We start from the raw sequence: 21,116 nt of genomic DNA, 5'->3' as shown, positions 1-21,116 counted from the left end.
CAGTAGTTAGCGTGTGCCTAGCGCTTCATTTAAAAAATGTGTGATGTGATGGACGGTATGTAATGTGTGTCTGTGGTTTTTAGGGTCTACAGCGCAGAGCTACGCCACACCCGAGCGAACTGAAGGTGATGAAGAAAGTGATCGAGGAGAGGCGGAATGAGGCGTACACAGCCAGACCCGACGAGGACGTGGACACCCCCGACACGGAGGTACACACCGCCAAGCAGGAGCACCATACCTCGTGCTTCCAGCAGAAAATAGCTTAATCAGTGTGCCCAGGGCTGCAGTGACAGGTGAATTTGTGAGTGTGAGGATAATGGCAGTATATGTATCACACATTGCAAGTGCAATATTCTAACATTTACATAAAAGTAATTAAATGCTACTATTGTGCACATTCACCACACTGTAAAGCTATTTGGTGTATGTATATGCATGAGAAACAAGACGGGTGTAAATGCATTCCATTCCAAGAACAAGGAGCAGATAAATTAAAGTGGACCATGGAGCATTTTAAAAGGAATGCCTTGGTTTACCAATTTTGAGCAAATAAAAATGAGCTTCACTAAAATGCTGAGCACACTGTGCTGTAATAAAGTTGCTGAAGCCATATGGATCCATTTAATTAGTTTTCTTGGTATTATTTATAATCATGGTCCTACTTTTAAGGATTTGGTTGAATCCAATAATGATAATGTATGTGCAGGAGAAACGTCTGAGTGGGCTGTCCAATCACAGCCATGACTCCCAGGCATCCAATAGCACTGCCTCTGCTGCCTCCCATGAGGAGAGGCAAGAGCTGACCACTGCAGGGGAGGCGCCAGTGAATGGGGATGCCCAGGAACAGGAAGAGGAGGAACTCGATGAGATGGAAGTAGAATATATTGAGGTGAGTACACTGCCTGTTGCTGGATCCTAAGTATGAACTATCAGTATTGATATTTCTGCTTTACATCCCATCTCTCACTCTTTGCGTTTTTATCTCCTCTCTCTCTCAGCCCACAGTGCACTTTGCGGAAGAGCCCATCATTCGGGGGGGCGAGGAGGAGGATGATGACGGGGAGGAGGAGGAAGACGGAGAGCGGAGCGACCAGGAGGAGCAGCCCGCCTTCCCCATGGAGAAGCAGCGCCTGATCCGCAAGGACACCCCACACTACAAGAAGCACTTCAAGATCACCAAGCTGCCCAAACCCGAGGCGGTGGCCGCCCTGCTGCAGGGCTTCAGCCCCGACCGCTCGCCCCACCCACCGCACCCCGCCCCCGAGGGCGAGGAGGAAGAGGAAGAGGAAGAGGGGGGCCTCGCCGCCCGCTACCCCTCCATGACAGAGGAGCCCGAGCCGGACGATCGGAGGGCAACCGACAGGGTCAACTCGTCCCTGCAGCCTGTCAAGGTATGGGAGGGTTTCAGTGAGGGAGGTCCACCCCGATTCTTGATGGTCTTCATCGAAAAGGGGCAGGATTGCCTGTCTTCAAATAAATGGAAATTACTCGGTTGTTCAGTTGAATCCAGTTTACAGGATTTACTTTTGTTCAACTTCATCTTTATAATGCAGTCTTTAAGAAAACTGGATTTTCTTGTTGCCAAAGGTGGCAACTGAAGCTCTATGAGAGGGAGAAAATACAGCTATTGAAATTTTACCAATTATAAATATTTTCCTTACGGGGGTTTTATCAGGTTTTTGCTAGTTTAACCTTCATTTCTTAAGTGCTCTTGTGAATCACAAGGTGACACCACAGCAAGAGGAATAACGGACACCATCACAGTTCATGAAATATGGGCAAATCCATGATGGTTGAGAACATAGGCCTGATGTTGTATTCTCTTAGATGAACATAATTTCACTCTGATCAATTGAGTATCAGTTGAACATAAGAGAGCACATGTATGTAAATAAACTCCCATACACACACACACACACGTTTAGTTGTCAACAGTATTGGGACTCTACCAATTGCTGTATTGCATTCTTACTGGCTGACTGGGCATGTCCCAGGGCCACGCCCTTTTAATGTCTGTGTTCCAAACTGACGGGTTTTGTTGATTGCTGACTCTGCATATCCAACATCACAGAACCAGAACGACAAAAAATTATTGTACTCCACAAGAGCTTTGGCAATGTCCTCATGAAATTGGTTTGTGTATTTAATATAAGTGTTTTGCACAAATCAAAAAGAGTTCAGGCAGATACAGAAAAATGTTTTGTTCTACACAAACATGCAGTTACTACCCGACCAAATAATTAACGCCTTCACCATTTTCCACCCCTCTGCTCTTAATCTGCATGCTCAGTCTGAGGAGAGCGCCCTCTGCAGTTGACCTTTAAGTACCAGTGCTGAACAACACTGAGGGAACAGCTCCCTCATTACCCTTTGAAACAAAAATTAATCTAAGCTTCATCAACCCATATTATTAACATTCTGGCTTTTCCCCTTGACTTACATCCATTTAAGTGAAAGGTGTGAAGCTTGATTTTAAGAATAACACAAATCATTTTATTATTCACATTATTATTTTAATAATTGTGTAAAGTAAAATTATTGTAGGTTTAAAAAGAAAAAGTTTATAGAACAGTTTATGTTAGAAGACTGACTGAGACTAATATGACTTAGCAAGTACAAAAAAGTCAAAGTTTGTCATAATGAACAGCTATTACAATGGGTAGTTATGGGAAGTTAATGGAAAAAGCAGAACAATACATGAGTCAACAGATACACAGTTTTACTACCTCCACAGACATTGACCCACACTCAACGGTGAATACCTCTTCCCCATGGATCCTTGCAGGACGAGGAGTATAAGCTGGTGGTAGTGGTAAAAATGATGTCAGCAGCTTGACTCCAGGTCATAGGTTTGCCCGCTCTGGGTTTACCCGCCTGTGCCGCTGTGTGCTGCCATTCCTTCAGCTGCCCCTCACTCTGCCCGCGCTGCCCGTCCCTGCTGCTGGCACCGGTTCCCAACCTGCAGCTTCCTCTCTCTGATTCTCATTGCCCCACCTTCTGATCTCCAAAACCGGGCACTCAGCTGAGTTTCATTTATGCCCTGCGCTCTTTCAAGCATGGCGGAGGGGAGGGGTGGATGTGTTCAAACAACTGAATGCACAGGCCCACGTCATCACTGGATCCGGGGCCGTCCTGTCATGGTAATCTGCTTCCATGTTGGCACACTCTGTTCAAAGGAAGGATGACAGATGACACAAGGCTCCTCCCCCTCTAATAACCCCCTCCCCCTTGAGGATGTACTCTTGGGATGTATCCAAGTCCTCTCAGCACCACTTTTATTTCTGCCTGTCTCCCAGTCCAGTGCTCTTGTTTCATTTGCTGCTTGCTATTGTTTGTTCATTGATTTTGACAGTTAAATTGTCCCCTCCCCTCCCTTCTTCTTTGCACAAGTCTGTTTGAATCAGCGTGGCTCTGGAAATTTCTTAATGATTACTTTTTTAAATTCAAGCTGATCATTAATATGAAAAATGAAAATCCTTTTCATTTGGTTTTTTGATCCTAATTTTACCTGACTTAAGGTTTCTTGAAGTGTGCTGCAATGCAAGTTTGCCCTGGGTTCCCTTATCCTGCCTCTTTTTAGCATGGTCCTCAAAGTGTCTGGGTGTGACTGCTGTCTCCACCAACCACAGAGTAGCTTTGGTCATTTCCTCCAATCACACCACAGCATGTTTTCATTTCTCTGGGCTAGAACATTCACACTTTGTAGTGTGCTAGCATTGTGAATGTAAACTACACCACACTGTGCCCAGCATGGTATGTATGGGTGTCATAAAATCTGGCGTGTATTTTTAACCCTTTGAAGAGTAGATTTTTTGGAATGTTAACATTCATAGTCAATGTTCTAGAACCCCTTTTCTTTCAGTTACCAGTAGCGATTGTTCCGTCAGCATTAGAATGATCAGTTAAGAACATTCTAATCGCATGTTTGTGACCTCGCTCCTTAAAGGGTTAAATTCAGAGGGTTCACCAGAATCAGACTGCTATGAGGTGACTGGGTGACTTACAATGCTTACTTGTTGCCTATGTGCGCAGTCACTGTCAGTGATTCATTTTATTTTTTTAGGCTACGGATTCTGATTAGTCACTGTCAAGTCGCTGGTGTGGCAGTCCACTCCATACTCCCCTGTCATGTTCTGCAGAAATGAGCTTTACTGTGATGTGATGGGATGGTAGCACCCGTGATAGCAGAGAGGCTAGGAGTCTGACAGAGGTGGATTGGGGATCCAGGGCAGCAGCCTGCTCGCTTGAGTGTGTGTGGATTTGTGGAGTGTTGCTGCTTACTGCACGAGATTGGGATTGAGTGAGCAGGACGAGGTTTGACATGAGGTGACGTGACGTAAGTGTTTGTGTGCATGTGTGCATGCGTATGCCAGTGTTTGTGTGTGTGTGTCTGTGTGTTTTGGAGAGTTCTCCCGACAGTGACTGTGGCTGGCAGAGGTGGAAGATATCGTTTGACCTGACCCAAGGGAACAGAACACAGACTTGAAAATCTGAAAGGAACCTTTAGGGCTTGGCTGTTTTTGCATGTGCCTTTTTATGTAAATTTTTGAAGTGACAGGAATCAAATTGCATAATGATATAATTCGCTATAAGTTCAGGTGGTTATTCTCCTGTGGAAGCTGGAGATTTATGTAAATTGACAAGAATTGCTATGTTCCTCACTGAAAATGTACACTCCACGCCAGAGAGCCTGCTCATATGCAGAGTAAAAAAGTGAAAAAAGGTCCTATGCTGTGCTCTCACACACAGTAAGATCCCTTAAGAAAGTTTATCTGGAGCTGTTAAGGGACACAGATAGGCACATGAGCATCCTGTATTTTGATATTTGGCTTTCATAATTCTGTGCACAACACTCAGTCATAGATAAGATGAGCAGAGTGCCTCATCCACTTTGTTAGCAGGGATGTGAATGTTAAAATGGACCTAATCAGGTCTGAGCCTTGCTGATTAATTAATTGCAGTATCTGCACCTGTCCTGTTGGGGTTATGAGCTTTCTGTGGATAGTGAAGTCTCGAGGGAGCTTTAGTATTTGTCACTCTGTTTCTCTGCGCTCTGTTCACGTCGCCTTCACAGCCTTATACAGCCTTGCACAGGTTAGCCACACCATTCCATTCCCTCTGCTGGGTTTTCTGAGTTCGGCCTGTGTGACTCCCTTCATCCTGGGTCTGGAGTTTCCGCCGCTGCCTCAGTCCTCACCTGGAGTCTGGGAAGGGAGCGTGCACGTAGGGGCTGCTCATTTACAACCACAGGCCACAGGGGCAACCCACTGCCAGGGTAGGGATGGGGAGCCGTGTAACACTGTGCGGTGGCCCCCTCAGCTCCCTGACTCTTCAGTGGGTTGCCGTTTGGCTGCTTCACTTGTGACTGAGCACATCCTGTTGCGGAGTGTGTGTGTGTACGTGTGTGTGCTTGCGTGTGTGTGTGTGTGCTGGTGTGTGCCTGTGTGTGTGTGTGTGTGTGTACATGTGTGCTCGTGCATTTGTGTGTGTGTGTGCGCATGCATTTGTGTATGTGTGTGTGTTAGTGTGTGTGTGTATGCATGTTTGTGTGTATACGTGTGCGTGTGTATTGCAGCTGGTGTGATATGCGCAGCGGCGTGTGTGAGGCACGAGTGCACACATGTTTTTGGGTGTGCGAGCGCCTGGTTTTATTTTGGCCTCACTAATCCGCATGCTTCTCGCTGGTTCCTGTCCTAACAGGGGGTGTCATTTGATCAAGTCAATAATCTGCTGATTGAGCCTGCTCGAATTGAGGAGGAAGAGGTCTGTACCTGCTCTGTTTCCCATTCACTCACTCTCACTCTGTCTCCGTTTCTCTTTCTCTCTCTCACTCATCCACCCACCCATTCTCACAAGAACACAACCAATAATCAACCCACTACAAACAAAATCCACCATTAACCCGAGAGAATCGCCAGGGAACGGTCTATCAGAGCTTACCATGATGGGACTGCCAGAGTGGCGCCACCAGCTGGAGGAGGAGGAGGGGTGGGGCCGGGGCAAATTATAATCATGGTATGGGCAAATTAGAATTACTGCTTTCATTTTGCAGTTAAACTGTCACAACGAAAACTATATATTATTCACAGGCTTCTGTAAACCCGTAATCCTCCTTTAAAGGGGTTTACACAAAAGTTTATGAGGCCGAGGAGTTTTACAGCCGTTTAGGGGGTGAGGGGGGAGGGGGTGTCGAGATACAGTCGGGATTGGCTTCCTTTTCCCGTTTCCCACAGTCTCGTTCCTCCCCAGCTGCTGGTCACAGAAGGCTTTGGCTCGTCTGCAGTCCCTCTTTCTCTCCTCCTCTCTGCCCCCCCCTCTTCTCCATCAGGCTGTGTCTCCCTGGGCACTGGTGCCCACCCGCTTCATTCATAAAGAGCAGGGGTCTGGCTGTGTAGTCCTGGCAGGTGTGGAACAGTGCCCCTGCAGCAGAGACTCCAGGGTTCTTTTTCAGGTCGACTCGGCCTGCCAGCACTCCTGGAACATGGAGCCTTTTCTGCCCTGGCCTCATCTCAACAGTGAAAACTGAGTTGGTGTCTAGAAGAGGAGAAATAGAAAATGGAAATGAAAAATTTATGTATTTATTTATTCATATAATTTTCATTTTAGTTTTTAAACCTTGAACATAGATGTTTTTCCTTACCTTATTCTCACACAGCAAAACTTATGGATTCAGGTTGCTCTACACCTGCAGTATGCCATAATGTGTATACAAATTTTTTTTATTGATTTCTGTAAGGTTTCGTCTTTCACAGTGAGAAATTATTTTGCATCTTGGAGTCTTAAAAGACTCATTCCGTTTTATCTTCCTAATCTCAACTGTCCAACCTATATGTAAAGCAGGATGTACAATAAGATTGAAAAGGCATCCATTTTATAAATGTGATATGTTGTGATATATGTCTAATAGGAAGATTTAAGTTGAGGCTTTATACAAAGAGTTTCAATGGTTGCGTGAACATTCCCAAATTAAAGGGATATTGATGTACACTCATTGTTGCTTTTAAATTAAGCCCCATTGCTTTCACAGTTAAAGATTAATTTTTTTTATTGATAAACAGTGGAAATTGAGACAATGCATCTTGCATAGACACCCCCATATACACAACAAAAGACCTTTAGAAATGTACTTGATTCACTGACCTGACTGTGGTGTGAAGCTGCGGCATAAAGCTGACATTACGAAGCTGAGGTTGATGTCATGACATCATGTGCTTTGGATGAGATGAGAGCGCATGCTTGTCTGCCTTCTTCCACATGGGCAACAAATGTTGCTATGAGCATGACTCAGCATTAAATTAAATTGTGAGAAAAGTAGGTGAAACTTAAGGGTATACAAGAAGTTAATAAAATGGGACTACTTCAACAATACTCAAGCTAAATAGCTAATCATTTATGCATATTATTTTTGAAATTCCAGTTGCATAGTTTCTACCTGATATTTGACAGATACTGCAAATATTTAATTTCAGTAGAAATGTGTTAGAATAAAGTTTTGTATTTTACAATCTAGTTGTGTACAGCTATGGTCAAGAAATGAAGGGCAGCGATGGTAATAATTATCATATAGCCGTTAAGAGCCGTTCAGTTTATGAGCTTAACGTTTGAGTGAAGCCAGCAGCAAGCACGCAGAAGAAATGATAATGGCCACGCCCCTGAGGCCTGGGCAGTGGGCTTGGAGGGGTCTGGAGGAATGTAGCGTCTCTTGTTACACAGTGACATGGCTAAAGGGGACAAATGCTCCCCTGGCCATCCTAATAATAGCAAGCGGGAACGTGCATGAGTGTGGGCCCCTGCTAGCTGTCAGATCCCACAGCCTACACCAAGCCAACACAAATGCACCACCATTTACAAACACAGCATGGCAAATATTCACAGCCCTACTTTGTATGTGGCACTGCAGTGCATTGTCTCGTAGGGCTGTGCGTGGGCTTTGAAATCGTTTTGATAGGACTGGATGAAAAGAACCAAAAACTATCCTATTAATTGTCAAGAGCATGAGTAATTTTTACATGAAATGGTTTGAATCTGTTTCATTGTTCATTACTATTTTGATATTTATAAGTCAAGATGGCCATTAAAGGGCATTTTCTTACCTTGAGAAGTGGATTTTGAATTGACAATAGTGGCCCCGTTATAATGTAGTTTTAATGTATTTTTCAGATTTTATTAGCCCATTGAGATGGCTTTTTTTTGAAGGTATTTGAAAACAGTAAACAGCAGAACCTCATCAGATAGCGGTTATATTTTCGGATCAAGACATTTCTCGAGCTAAGGTAATTAATGAATAGCATTGTTTTTCCAACTGCTCTTAATGAGGCTTTATTGAGCTGTTTTTTTTTTCTTTTATATTATAGGTGGGGCAGCTATGTTGGTGGAACCTACTTAGTGTTTAAATAAATAGTTTCAGGCTCTGGAACAGTTAATTTAACCTCAATTCAATTCAATAATCCTGTGTTATATATTTTTTTACGAAGGCTTTACAAATTAGTTGGTAAAATACTTTTATTTGTTTTGCAAACACCATTTCCAATTTATTCTTGTATTAAGAACAAGCAGCAGATATCTAAGGGAACAAGTGGCAGAAATTTTTGCCTCACTGTATGTGATAAAGATTGTGTGGTGATTTTACATAAAAATGAGTACTGGGTATATTTGGCATGACATGGTATTGTCTGCTTAGTGGATAGCTAGGTGGTAATTGTGTGTATGGTGTATATGTGGGACAGTACTGTTCATTATATGGATGCAGACTATAATGTGGAAGTATGCACTGAACACTTGATTACTTGCAGCTTTAAAGAGCCCAATGGCCATGTTTTCTGGTGCTTTAGACAGCGATCTTCAGCACTGATTCCCTGACCCAAAACACAGCATTCCTCTCCACCCTCCTGACACCGCTAACCCTTCTCCTTCTCCACTAACTCCCATCCTCATTCCCATGGCTTGCCGTAGTTAGTCACACCTCAAACAGGTTATCCACTTAGTGGCTATTCGACTGTTTCCATTTCGATTTGAACTCCCCCTGAGCACACACACTGATCCTACCCCAGCGCATGCTCTTTGTTTGTGTTTTTCCACTTTGCAGACATTTAGCCGAAGTCAGTCCCCTCTGTATTTCACCAGTGTTCAAAAGCAAGGCGATTGATGCTCAAATTGGGGTCTGGGGAGCGAAGTTCAATCCAGCGTTTTTGTTGAAACATTACGTTTTTAGGGGCTGGAGTACTATTTTACTATTTGTAATTACAAGTCTGGCTTTCCGGATGTGAGGTGTTATAAAGTAAACGCAAGATAAAGAACCTCCAAAATATATTTCATCATGCAGAGGTCTATACCCACGCCCCTGACACTGGAATTGAACAGAGCACCTCAAGAACCATTTTACTTGCTCCTGTCAACCCTGCACCATGGAAGAATTCCACCCTCCCAACAGTAAAAATCCAGAGCCAGGATTAAGCTGACAAGGCGATTTGGTTTTGTGTTATAGCCCCTTTTGTGGTAATACAGTGGGGTCTGTCCTGGTGTACTGCTGACTGGATAGTGAGTGAATTTTTGGGATTCCATCCATCCCTAGTTCCCATTCGTAGGGGACTGAGCTGACCCGCCCTCCCTGGAGGTGTTAACCGTCCTGCTCTGCTTCCAGCTCACCCTGACCATCCTACGCCAGACTGGGGGACTGGGCATCAGTATTGCGGGGGGAAAAGGCTCCACGCCCTACAAGGGGGATGACGAGGTAAGGGGGAGAGGGACGGGGGTCTCTAAAGGGAGGTCTGGAGCAGGGAACGGCTGGCTGGGTCCGGGTTCGACCGTTTCCTTTCCGTCGGTGTGGCCAGGCGCATAGTTTCCCCCGGGTCGCCGGCTCAAACAGCTGCCACTCTCTCCCACTTCAGGCGCTGACATACTGGGGATTACCTTTGCCAGACAAAAGTCTCAGCATGTCCATTAACTACACTATTAATACACTCGTAATACAGGGTGCAGGCGACACAGAGGAAGGGTTCTCAGGAAATGTGAGATTAGATTACTTAATGTGGATTACTAATCACTATATACCCTTTGTACTAGTGTGACTCAGTGGCATTTATTTCTAAATAAGTACAGATCCCTCTATGGTATTTGTCTTTTGTACTTTTTCCATTTTTGAGTTTATTACTAAACTGTTACAGGCATTTTCAGTAATTATTTTCCTATGGAGCCCACTGTCTAATACACTGCAGCGCTGTAATGTCAGCATTGCGCACAGACCTGACAAGGTTAAAATGAAAGGGAAGGGGCGCAGAGCCAGCCAGCTTCACCAGACCAGTGAAGTCAATTCAGACTGTTTTAGCAACCGCACCAAATAGCCCCCGGACGACGGGCTGGTTACCTGGGAAGCCTTAGGCTAAGCATTTGTCAGACGGATGCAAGTGTTGAGCTCTGTGACTAATGGAAACTCAAACGGTGGTCGAGTTGTTTTTATTGTGGTCAGTTTCATTATGGGGTGTAGAATTTCAGAGCCCCGCGGCTGCACAGCCTACTGGAAAATGGGAGGCTCGCTGTGAATAGTTGCCTCTGCTTTAAATTTGGCCCCGGCCATTCCTTCATCTTAGCTGGTTCAGACTAGGAGTGTAAACCATAGCTTTCACCTTGATATGATACAGTTTCCATTCTTGAAGCAGTGGTTTGATATTTGGCTATATTTTGCTAAGCTCCGATCCAATATGATCTGATATAGTAAGAAATGTTTTATATATATATATATGTTCCAGCAAACACAATTCTGTTACAACATATACTTGCAATGGAAATGCGAATGAGTGCAAAAACGTCTAGCAAACGCACTTCCTAGGCTCGGTGTGTGACCTGAGTGTCCGTCTGTCCTGAACCCCGCAGGGCATCTTCATCTCCAGGGTGTCTGAGGAGGGCCCAGCAGCTCTCGCCGGAGTCAAAGTGGGAGACAAACTACTGGAGGTAAACGCACGTCGCCCAGGAGTGACTTTTTCTTCGGCACACAAGCGCAAAGGTTTTACTCCAGGCTTTGGCTCTCTTGCTGTATTTTTACATTTTCTATGTCCTGTGAGTTATTCTGAGGTGATATTATTCTGTAGCGTACTGGAATGCAAGTTTTTTTTTTCTGTCACATCGTAGTGTACTGGAATGCAAGTTTTTTTTTTCTGTCACATTGTAGTGTACTGGAATGCAAGTTTTTTTTTTCTGTCACAAGCAAGTGTCTGGTTCTGGAAAGCAAGTGTCACCGAACAGAGCAAATTAAATGAGTGTATCTTGTTTTTTCCCCCTCTCGGCTGTTTTTGATCATAACCCCCTGACCCATGACATTCCCTCAGGTGAACGGCACGGACCTGCAGGGGGCAGAGCACCACAAGGCCGTGGAGGCCCTGCGCAGCTCGGGCGTGGCCGTTTCCATGACGGTGCTGAGGGAGCGCATGGTGGAGCCGGAGAACGCCATCACCACCACGCCCCTGCGGCCCGAGGACGACTACTTCCCCCGAGAGCGGCGCAGCGGCGGGCTGCCCTTCTGCGTGGAGCCCCCCTCCCCCGGGGCCGGCCGCCAGCGCCTCTCCACCTGCCTCGTCCGCAACGACAAGGGCCTGGGCTTCAGCATCGCCGGGGGCAAAGGTTCCACGCCCTACCGCACGGGGGACACTGTGAGTGACGCACCTGCGCATAGACATGCAAACGTGCATCCGCACATACATAAATGCATGCATACAGACTGTCATACATCCACACGTATGCTTACATACCTGTGTACATGTAGACATAATTCAGAGATATGTGTTTATTTATGTGTGTGCATGTACATATCCGTATACACAGTAAATACATGTATACATGCTTGTATACATTTATGTATATACTTGTAGTTACACCCAGCTGCAGTGTAAGGTATTACATTGAAGGCATAGCTACAGCATGAATGTTTCTCTTCTCCACATTCTTTTTTTACCACTCATAATGCGCCTCTCAGAACCCCAAATCTGCTGTTCTGTAGCTTTTTCCTTGTAGTCGTGTCTGCAGGGTAATGCATTGCTCATGAGTACCAGTTGAGTCATAGGAAAGAGAACACTGTTAATGGGACTTGACTCACGAAGCTCTTTTTAACGAGACGTCCCGAATGCTGTGTAGCAGGTTGAACCTTTCCCTCGCCCGCTCACCTTCCCCTGTGACTCGGACAGTACCTTTTTCAGCCGCTCGTTTGGCGGCGTTGCCATGGAGACGAGGTTATGAATAGCTGGCCGTGACACCTGATAGGCCCCTGAATGGTTGGGGGGCGTGGGGGGTATTTTTGGTTCAGGGTGACATGCACTCCTGGCCCACATGTTCCACTGTTCCACAGGTCCTACACTCATCGCTCGGGGTACGGTCAAGCAAAGACGCGCACTCACGGTTGCGTATTTGTAAGTTCTGGCTAGCTCTGTGGTTAAAATGGCTGTTAGTATGGATGTTTTTTTGCATTTATAGCCGTTAAGTGTAGCTTGGGAGCTCTTTAGTTTGTGTTTGATTTTTATTATGCATATATAGAAAGTTATCCAAGTGAAGTCTGGTCATTCTGTAAGAGCTTTTGCATGTTTGTAGTGCTGCTGAGGAATTTTTCATGAGATTGAAATTATGCAGCTAATTGGCAGTTGCATGGATCGCTTGTGAGTGTTTATTAAAACAGTGACATTGGGGCATTTGATTTGGCTCGAGCTGGCGGAACTGAGAATGACACCCTATGACACCCTAGGGGGAGAGTCCTCATCCTGAGCCGTGGGGTGCCTCCTGGAGCAGACATTCATAGAATCACATTCATTTTGAGACCAGCTGTGAAGAGCCATGGGGCTGTAACTCCATAGTCCTGGTCAGGTTCTGGGTTTCTGCCATCACGGCGCTTCAACTCTAGAACTCTCTCGCTCAGTTATGTTTGGACTTTTGAACGGTACCTTGTGAGGCCAAGGACAGCGTGTCAAATAAACTGATTTATTGCTTGTAATCCTGGGTGCGTATACATATATCCACTCTTTTAAATGTTTTGGTCTTAAAACTACTTTAATGGCATTCCTAGTCTTTCTAAGCCAGTATCATGTTTGTGTTTTATTGGTGATGATGGCTTCTGAACATGGTTACCGTGAGTGAGTTTATTCGGTATCCATGCACATGTCTGCTTGTCAGTGGGTCGTTATTGAACTCCTAAAATATACAGACCACCAAAGAAGTTTGTTCTAAGCTGGCTCATCTCCTTTCCTTCACAAAGGGTTTCTTACGGAACCAGCATTGTGAAGCAGTGTGGCAGTTCCAGTGCACAATGTGTAGCCTGCAGGTGCAACTGGCTCATGACATTATGAATTAATGAACATTGTGAACTGACTGTCCGTCTGAATGTAAATGTCAGTCAACAGATGTTGCTACTAGCAGCACATTTCAAAATCTCTCAGCTAAACGGCTGAATAAATTAGAGACTTGTCACATTACCAAATTGCCACTTTTTGAGCAGAAGGCATCCTTTTGGAAGTGGGAGTGGTCAAATGATATGCCTGTTCTTTTGGATATCTCAGTCTCCTTTGAAAACTATTAGCATGCACTGCCTGCATATATGTCTGATAAATTTAGTATTGCCAGGTTACTTTCCAGTTGTATTCCAGGAGGCCCATTTCCGTTCACTATGTTCCCACAGACTTCAACATATTGCAACATATCGCTAATCTTTTTTCACATTGCACAGAATGGCAGTACTATCTGGATTTGTTTTCTGGACAGAACTGTCATGGTCCTGTTTTTCAGTTGATCCTTTCGCATATTTTTTTTATTGCTGTAATTTAATCAACACCAAAACATTTCTCCACAGCAGATGGCGGTAATTCAAGCAGTTAGATTTTATACCTCCTGGAGACCATCTGAGTCATATGTTGGTACTGTATTTTACTCAGGATTGCCAACATACTGTAACATGTTCCATCTACCAGCCCACAGTCTTCTAATACTAAGCAGTCTGGGTTGTTGCTGAGGATGTTGCTGTGGTAACCAAGTCTCCTGTGTGCCAACAGGGCATCTTCATCTCCCGCATCGCCGAGGGCGGGTCTGCTCACCGCGACAGCATACTACGCGTGGGAGACAGGGTCATCTCCGTGAGTACATGCCCCTTCGTCCATCAAAATCTGTTCATTCTAACAAGAGTGTTCCTTATTAGCCATAGCATTGGAGTAGATGAGTAGTAAGCGTAGGAATCTGTGCTGGTACTACATCTACGCATCACATTGCCAATGATTAGTCATACAGAAGAATAAGTTACCTCTTCATCACTCATTCACTGTCAGCTGAGCTTGTTTCTACCCCCTCGCTGAAGTGGCTGTGCTCTGCTTGGCTTAAAGGGGAGCCCCTCTCTGTGTTGGTGTCTGATTTGAATCGTAACTTCTTGACTTATTTTAACCCTGCTGCGTATTCATTCCTCTCCAAGATGGCGGTGATGGCTTCCTCACTCCTGCATGCTCTTCATGTCATTCACTTTTCTGTCCCTGCTGTGGCCTTCATGTTGGCATTCCCATAATGCCACAGCGGCAGACCATGCCTTCGCCTCTCATACCTGTTTCTGGCTGAGTTTGGCCTGCCTGCCGGGGAAATGTGTTAACATGGCTGCACTTTGTCTGAACTGTTGAACTGGGCTGTTTGACCTTAAATTTGGACTCGGCCATCTAAATGTGACCCAGGGAAATGTCTTAATTGTAGTCAAATTCAATTCAAATTGTATTTTGCATGAGCTTCTATATGACTTCACACTCATGTTCTTGAATGTGAATGCTGTGAAGCCATATTTTAAAATTTCTGCTGCATCCACATTGCATTTGCACTCTTGCAATCAGTAAGAATTTATGTTCCCTTGCAGATACCTTAGATTTAGTTGATATCTAACAGGGTGTACTGTGAAATGGCACCCTCAAATATTTCTCTGTGGCCTCTTTTCCTTTGCCCTGTATACAGAGATTTCTGAATGCTAACTGATTCTCTGTTTATATATCTTTTATCGCCTCTGTGTGAATGTGTTTTACCTGTTTTACCTTTGCCCCCTACCTCCCTTTTTGCTGTCCCCCTCTCTCACCTTCTCTCCTTGTTTCCTCTGCATGGCCTTCACTGAAATTCCCAATCTGTTTCCTTGCCTGCTCGGTGGTGGGTGTGGTGTTGGGGGATGTGGGTGGAGCCTCTGGGCCCGCTGACATGGTAACAGCATGCATTACCATGGCAGCAGCTGCAGTAGCATATCAGCCGGCGGTAAAAGCTGGTACTGTCTGGTCAGTGGTGGCTTCTGTTTGTCACGATAAGCGCAGGGACTAGATGGTGAACTCCTATTGGTTTAATAGGCAATGCCCCTATTGCTAGTGCAATAAAAGGCCAATTGATTGATCTTTAGTCCTTATTTGGAATCTTATTTTCAGTGTATTGCAATCCCATCTAATCTTTTATAAAATACACATGCCCACACTAATCAATAAGACATGAAACTGTCCAGGACAGTATCTATCAGATTAGAGCCAATTGCATTGCATATAGACAGGTGACTGTGCAGGACAGTGTTGACTAAATTGAATTTTATGGATATTCCAGTCAGATATGAGCACATTATCAAAACTTTACTGTAGAACTGCACATATACAGTCATTGCAACAGCAGTCAGCACTGTGGCTATGAGTTAGGTTTTATGGCATCATATTGGGGCATGCAGCACATATGTACCCTGTTGGACCGAACTTGAGATATCCTTGTCTGTGAGGCACCACGTACATTTATGGGAAAATATCAGATCCATACTTGCAAGATACCTTAGCGAGGCACCTGGTGTCTGGTGGTGTGGTGTGATGTTGCTAGTGTGCTGCATGCTCCACTGCTTGCAGAAGCATTTGTGGGCTTTTTTGGGATCAGCTGCACTGACAATAGCACTGCTCCTCTTTCCTCTGTCTCTTTCTCTGCCTCTCTGTGTATCTGCGACAGGGACCTATATGCACTCTCACTAACATTAACAACACTTACAGCCAGGATTTCCGCTCTGGATTATTATAGCAGATAGGTACCATGGTACATGTAATATATTAACAATATTGTACATAAAGTCTGACTACTATTTTGACTATTACTTGTATAAAACAGATGAATGCAGGGTGAATTCATGTACATGTTGGGCTGTCGTTGCCCAATATGTGGTTTCTGATATCTACAGCAAGTCACAGCACTTGCGTGTATTGTTTGTCATTTTCACAAAATAGGTAAAAATGTGAAATAAGTATAAAAAGGAGAATCTGAGATGGTATTCTGTGAATGTTTCAGATTGAATTTAGTATATAAATTTGTCGTTGCATGCAAAAAAAAAAAAAAAAGTTTTTTGTAACACTTTTCTCCCTTTGAAATCTGAGGTTTATTGGATGGTGTGGTTGTTTTCACCAGCCAACACCAGATGGCACTAATTGAACTTTTCATGCAGTAAAACTTTTAGAAATAAAAGTATTTTTTTCCATTGTCAGGCTCACCCTATATGTATATAAAGTAATTATTGAACATGTATTATACATGCTTGTTTGTCCTCATCATGGACAGATTTGCACATATACTGTCGGCAGTGGGTAGCAGAATAATATGGGCCAAATCTCACCACATAAATGACATATTCTGTTATATCTGTTAGGAATGCAGAATGCAGCAAACTGTTCAAATACTCATCAAATTTTGTACACGTAAAATATAGGTTGCAAATGGACGTTGAGGAAATTTTTGAGAGCGGCCATGGCGATGGTTGTGGTGCGGTTTGACGGCCTGTCGTGCTAATGGTGGTGCTGCTGGGGAGGGTGACGCGCTGATTTGCTGTCGATCCAGATCAATGGTGTAGACATGACAGAGGCCAGGCATGATCAGGCAGTAACGCTGCTTACCGGCACCTCCCCCACCATCACCCTGCTGGTGGAGCGCAGCCTGGCCGAGCCGCCGGGCTCCCCCGCCGCCTCGCGGACCCGGCCGCACTCGCCCCCGCCGCCGGAGCCCGCCGACTCCCCCGACCAGGAGGAGCCCGGAGAGGACCGCTGCGGCTCCCCGGAACTCAACCACCTGAGCCGGCCGCTGGAGGACGAGTACCCCATCGATGTGAGCGTCGCCACGGTCGATTCGTTTTTAAAATGGTTTTTCTGAAAAAAGAGAAAAGAGATTTGAGAGATTCTGATAACTGTGGTCTTTTTTGTCTCAAATGCGTTCCTCTGCAGTACCAGAGAAAGTGGTGGAGGGTATGAAGATCTTGTCTGAATATTAGCTTTCTAGGAGAATTAGACATCTCAAGCTAGTGGGTAGCACTTCAAAATAAGGTCACATGAATTTCCATTAGCATAGAATGTAGTTGTTAACTACTATCGATAACTACTGAAAAGTTAATCTGTACAGCTTTTTGAACATACTGTATTTGTACATCATTCATTCATGTTAAGAACTACATTATTTAATGCAAGTTCATATTGGGATTAAAAAAACAGTTCATGCATTTGTTCATGGTTAAATAATTATAAGTGTATCCTATGGTTTGTTAATGTATAAATAATCATGTAACTAATACATTTATTAATGTAAGTACTAAATTTCATGCTTAATTAATGTATTTGAACTTCATTAATCATCATGATTAATAACATAGTGTTAACTACATTAGTTAATACCAATTCATGCGACCTTATTGTAAAGTGTTACCAGCTAGGGATATCTAGTTCCAGGGTTAAACTCTGTAGAGACTTTGGAAAAGTAGGGTAGGCAACTTATTGCCAGTTTGCCTGTTGTTATGTATACTTAGATTTACAAATGAATAAGTCCTATGTCTAAGTAAAACAGAATCCGTTGAGTATTATAAATGGTAATATAATCACAGACAACACAGTTCTGATAAGTTGCCTACCTCTAACTTAGTTCCAAGGACTTTGTGTGCCTTTTCTTGTTTAATCAGACAAAAGGGGACTCCATTCATGACTGTAACCTATTTCCTGTCCTGACAGGAAGTTATTTTGGTGAAGGCAGGTGGCCCACTGGGGCTGAGCATTGTGGGAGGCAGTGACCATGCCAGCCACCCGTTTGGAGTCCGTGAGCCCGGGGTTTTCATCTCTAAGGTAAGTTAAGTGCTGACGTCCATGAGTGCAGATGTCAAAACGTGGGTGATATTAAGCTGTCTGCCTGTCTGTCATTGTGTTTGTCAGTTGACCTGTCTGTCCGTGATTAAATCTGTTTGCTGTCTCTGCCCGTCTGTGTGCCCAGGTCATCCCTCAGGGCCTGGCGTGTCGGAGTGGGCTGCGGGTGGGCGACCGCATCCTAGAGGTGAACGCCATCGACCTGCGCCACGCCACGCACCAGGAGGCCGTCCGCGCCCTGCTCTCCAACAAGCATGAGATCCGCATGTTAGTGCGCAGGGACCCTGCGCCCTCGGGCATGGAGGTGAGCCGTGCCCTCATCAACATCATCATTATCATAATGAATAGACATCATCAACATCAACCCAAAATAACTTAATTTACAGTTCACTGACACCCTTGCACAGCTAATAACTACCTTGATTAAATCGTTTTCATCAGTGTTGATAAGAGAGCTGGCATCCAGCTGAGCATGCCACTCCAGGACTAGGATTAGGCAAACCTTACAGAGGAGGTCTGTAGTGTTTGCATTCTCGGGCAAGGCTAACATCAGTCTAAAAACCACATTGCTCATAGCCTATTGGTCACAGGATCCCATGAATCTCTGCCTGGTTCTGACTGGCTTTTGCGTACACGCAGGAAATCTTGATCGAGAAGCAGCCCGGCGAGAAGCTCGGCATCAGCATCCGCGGCGGCGCCAAAGGACACGCCGGCAACCCCTTCGACCCCACCGACGAGGGCATCTTCATCTCCAAGGTGACGGCATGGCCATGCCTCGTGCTCGCTCTGTTTCGGTGTTTCGACAATCTAATGGTGACTGACGCCAGCCATGCCTCCCCCCCCCCTCCCTTCCCCCCTCAGGTGAGCTCCAGCGGGGCGGCCGCGCGGGACGGGCGCCTGCGGGTGGGCATGCGCATCCTGGAGGTGAACAACCACAGCCTTCTGGGCATGACGCACACGGAGGCCGTGCGCATTCTGCGCAGCGTCGGGGACACCCTGGCCGTGCTGGTCTGCGACGGCTTCGACCCCCGCGACGCGGCTGCCGTGGAGGTGAGACCCCCGTGTGGCAGTCTCACGCCCTCTCCAAAACTCCAGGGATCACTGAGGCCAGTTATGGGCCATTTGAAACAGGCATGCAGCCTGCTACACAGTCAAGATATTTCATTGTTCATGGATGCATTGAAGATAAAGCTACAGTCAACAATGTCAATCAAAACTAAATATTGGAGTGCCTGCAAGCATGTCTTGGAAGCATTAGTTTATATCAACATGGGATTGTATTTGAAATGTTGACAAGTACTCCTGTTAAAGAAAAACACTACCCAGGCAAGCACCTCATCTGTGTGTGTGTGTGTGTGTGTGTGTGTGTGTGTGCGTGCGTGTGCGTGCATGCACTCACCTTCAGGCTTCCCCTGGAGTGATCGCCAACCCCTTCGCTGCGGGCATTGTCCGCAAAAACAGCATGGAGAGCATTTCATCCATCGACAGGGACCTAAGTCCAGAGGAGATGGAGCTCATTCAGAAGGTGAGCAGCTTTATTTAAGATTAGCAGCTGGGCCAGTTACTATACCATGCTTGGAGGGGTGACGTACTTAAGTTCCCACCTGGTACATTAGCTGAGGTAATTTCATATCCATGTAATTGCCTTAATTACTGATAAGATGAGGTTAAATTAATTAACAAGAGGCAATTAATTAATTGAAGTAATAGCAGTAAAGGTGAAACAGCAGGTTGACAATGAATCCCCTCAAGGACCGGATAAGCACTTTCACAAAGGTTGTTTTTAATTTGGAGATTAGAGGGAATTCTGATCTAGTGGCCAGAATGATTGGAGATAACAATATTTTAGTAAAGTAACGTAATAATGTGAAGAGTTAAATATCTTTTAAGTGCATTGGTTAACGCATGTTCTCTGCACATAAGACCTGGGTCAAATACGTATTTGTTCTGGATTCAAATATTTTCTGCGGTTTAGTGGTCTTGTCTGGTGTATTAGAACCAGTGAAATACTCTCAAAAAGTTTTGGTCATATTGGCAGGCTCAATTAAACCAGGCGAGCTCAGTAGAGCACAGAGAAGTATTTGAATCCAAAACAAATACGTATTTGACCCAGGTCTGCTGCAAGTGTTTGCAAAAATATTTGAAAAAATTTTCTTCCCCTCTCTCTGTCTTTCCCCCGCTGCCCTCCACCCTTTCTCTGAAGCAGGAAGTAGAGATGGTGCGGGAGGCTTCACAGTGGGAGAAAGAAGAGATTGAGAAAGTGGTAAGTGAGATTCTAGAGCTTCTTTTTGCATGTTCAAAGGCAATAGGCTGGAGGAACCACATTCAACTAGCTGCTTAAGGAATTTGGGGTGATGTGAATTTCCTTTCGAGAGTGTTTAACTGACTTAATGGCTACAGGATGCAGGGAATGCAAAGTATAATGTTTACCTAGGTCAGTCAGCACATTCTGCATTTCATTTATTACCGTTCCTGCAAGTGTAATTATTTATAAGTAATCTGATGGTTAATTGGTTAGAATGCCTTCTGGGAATACATCAAATTGTTCCAGAAAACATTTTGATTATAAAAATTATATAAAAAGGTTGGCAAATTATTTTTGTGTTTTATTGTTTTATAAACAATAACCAGCAGTACCCTACTAACAACTTAGTCATTTTTCATCTTTGTCAGTGAGTTATGATATTAGTGTAGTGGAACACAGGTCGGAAATATAAAGTGAGGTTCCTCCCTGTTAGAAAGTGGGAGTCTGCTCGCCTTTGCCACGCCTCCCCAGGGCTCTGTCTCTGCCAACACTACCACAGCAAACCTCCCCTTGCCTGCTACCATTTCTGCTGGAGTCCCTATAGAAAAAGTTATTTTCTAATTTGTGTGGATTCTATCCTCTCTCCCCCTCTCTACTTTATCTCTCTTTCTCTCCCCCCATGGTGTGTCTGGGTCTCTTTCAAATTGTCACTCCTTCTTTACTACCACCCTTTCTTCATTTCTTACCCTCCTCTT

The 21,116-nt window shown here is 44.8% G+C and overlaps 1 protein-coding gene across 7 annotated transcripts in view; it reads left to right on the top strand.

Annotated features, from left to right (window-relative positions):
• The window catches only part of scrib (scribble planar cell polarity protein), a 96,603-nt gene that overhangs the window by 52,845 nt on the left and 22,642 nt on the right, over nucleotides 1–21,116 (top strand). For 3 of the 7 annotated variants that reach the window (XM_064330990.1, XM_064330995.1, XM_064330994.1), the window contains exons 13-28: nucleotides 84–209; nucleotides 707–889; nucleotides 999–1,391; nucleotides 5,701–5,763; nucleotides 9,641–9,730; nucleotides 10,870–10,947; nucleotides 11,322–11,642; nucleotides 14,022–14,102; nucleotides 16,834–17,097; nucleotides 17,214–17,234; nucleotides 17,988–18,098; nucleotides 18,244–18,420; nucleotides 18,756–18,872; nucleotides 18,978–19,166; nucleotides 19,522–19,641; nucleotides 20,320–20,379. In XM_064330990.1, the coding sequence (XP_064187060.1) occupies nucleotides 84–209; nucleotides 707–889; nucleotides 999–1,391; nucleotides 5,701–5,763; nucleotides 9,641–9,730; nucleotides 10,870–10,947; nucleotides 11,322–11,642; nucleotides 14,022–14,102; nucleotides 16,834–17,097; nucleotides 17,214–17,234; nucleotides 17,988–18,098; nucleotides 18,244–18,420; nucleotides 18,756–18,872; nucleotides 18,978–19,166; nucleotides 19,522–19,641; nucleotides 20,320–20,379 (2,394 nt within the window). The remainder of the gene's footprint in view (nucleotides 1–83; nucleotides 210–706; nucleotides 890–998; nucleotides 1,392–5,700; nucleotides 5,764–9,640; nucleotides 9,731–10,869; nucleotides 10,948–11,321; nucleotides 11,643–14,021; nucleotides 14,103–16,833; nucleotides 17,098–17,213; nucleotides 17,235–17,987; nucleotides 18,099–18,243; nucleotides 18,421–18,755; nucleotides 18,873–18,977; nucleotides 19,167–19,521; nucleotides 19,642–20,319; nucleotides 20,380–21,116) is intronic. The other 4 variants (XM_064330993.1, XM_064330992.1, XM_064330996.1 and 1 more) reach the window with 2 other exon arrangements.

Source organism: Anguilla rostrata, chromosome 4, assembly GCF_018555375.3.
Source record: "Anguilla rostrata isolate EN2019 chromosome 4, ASM1855537v3, whole genome shotgun sequence".
Taxonomy (NCBI): Eukaryota; Metazoa; Chordata; class Actinopteri; order Anguilliformes; family Anguillidae; genus Anguilla; species Anguilla rostrata.
This window is presented reverse-complemented; position numbering and strand designations above follow the sequence as displayed.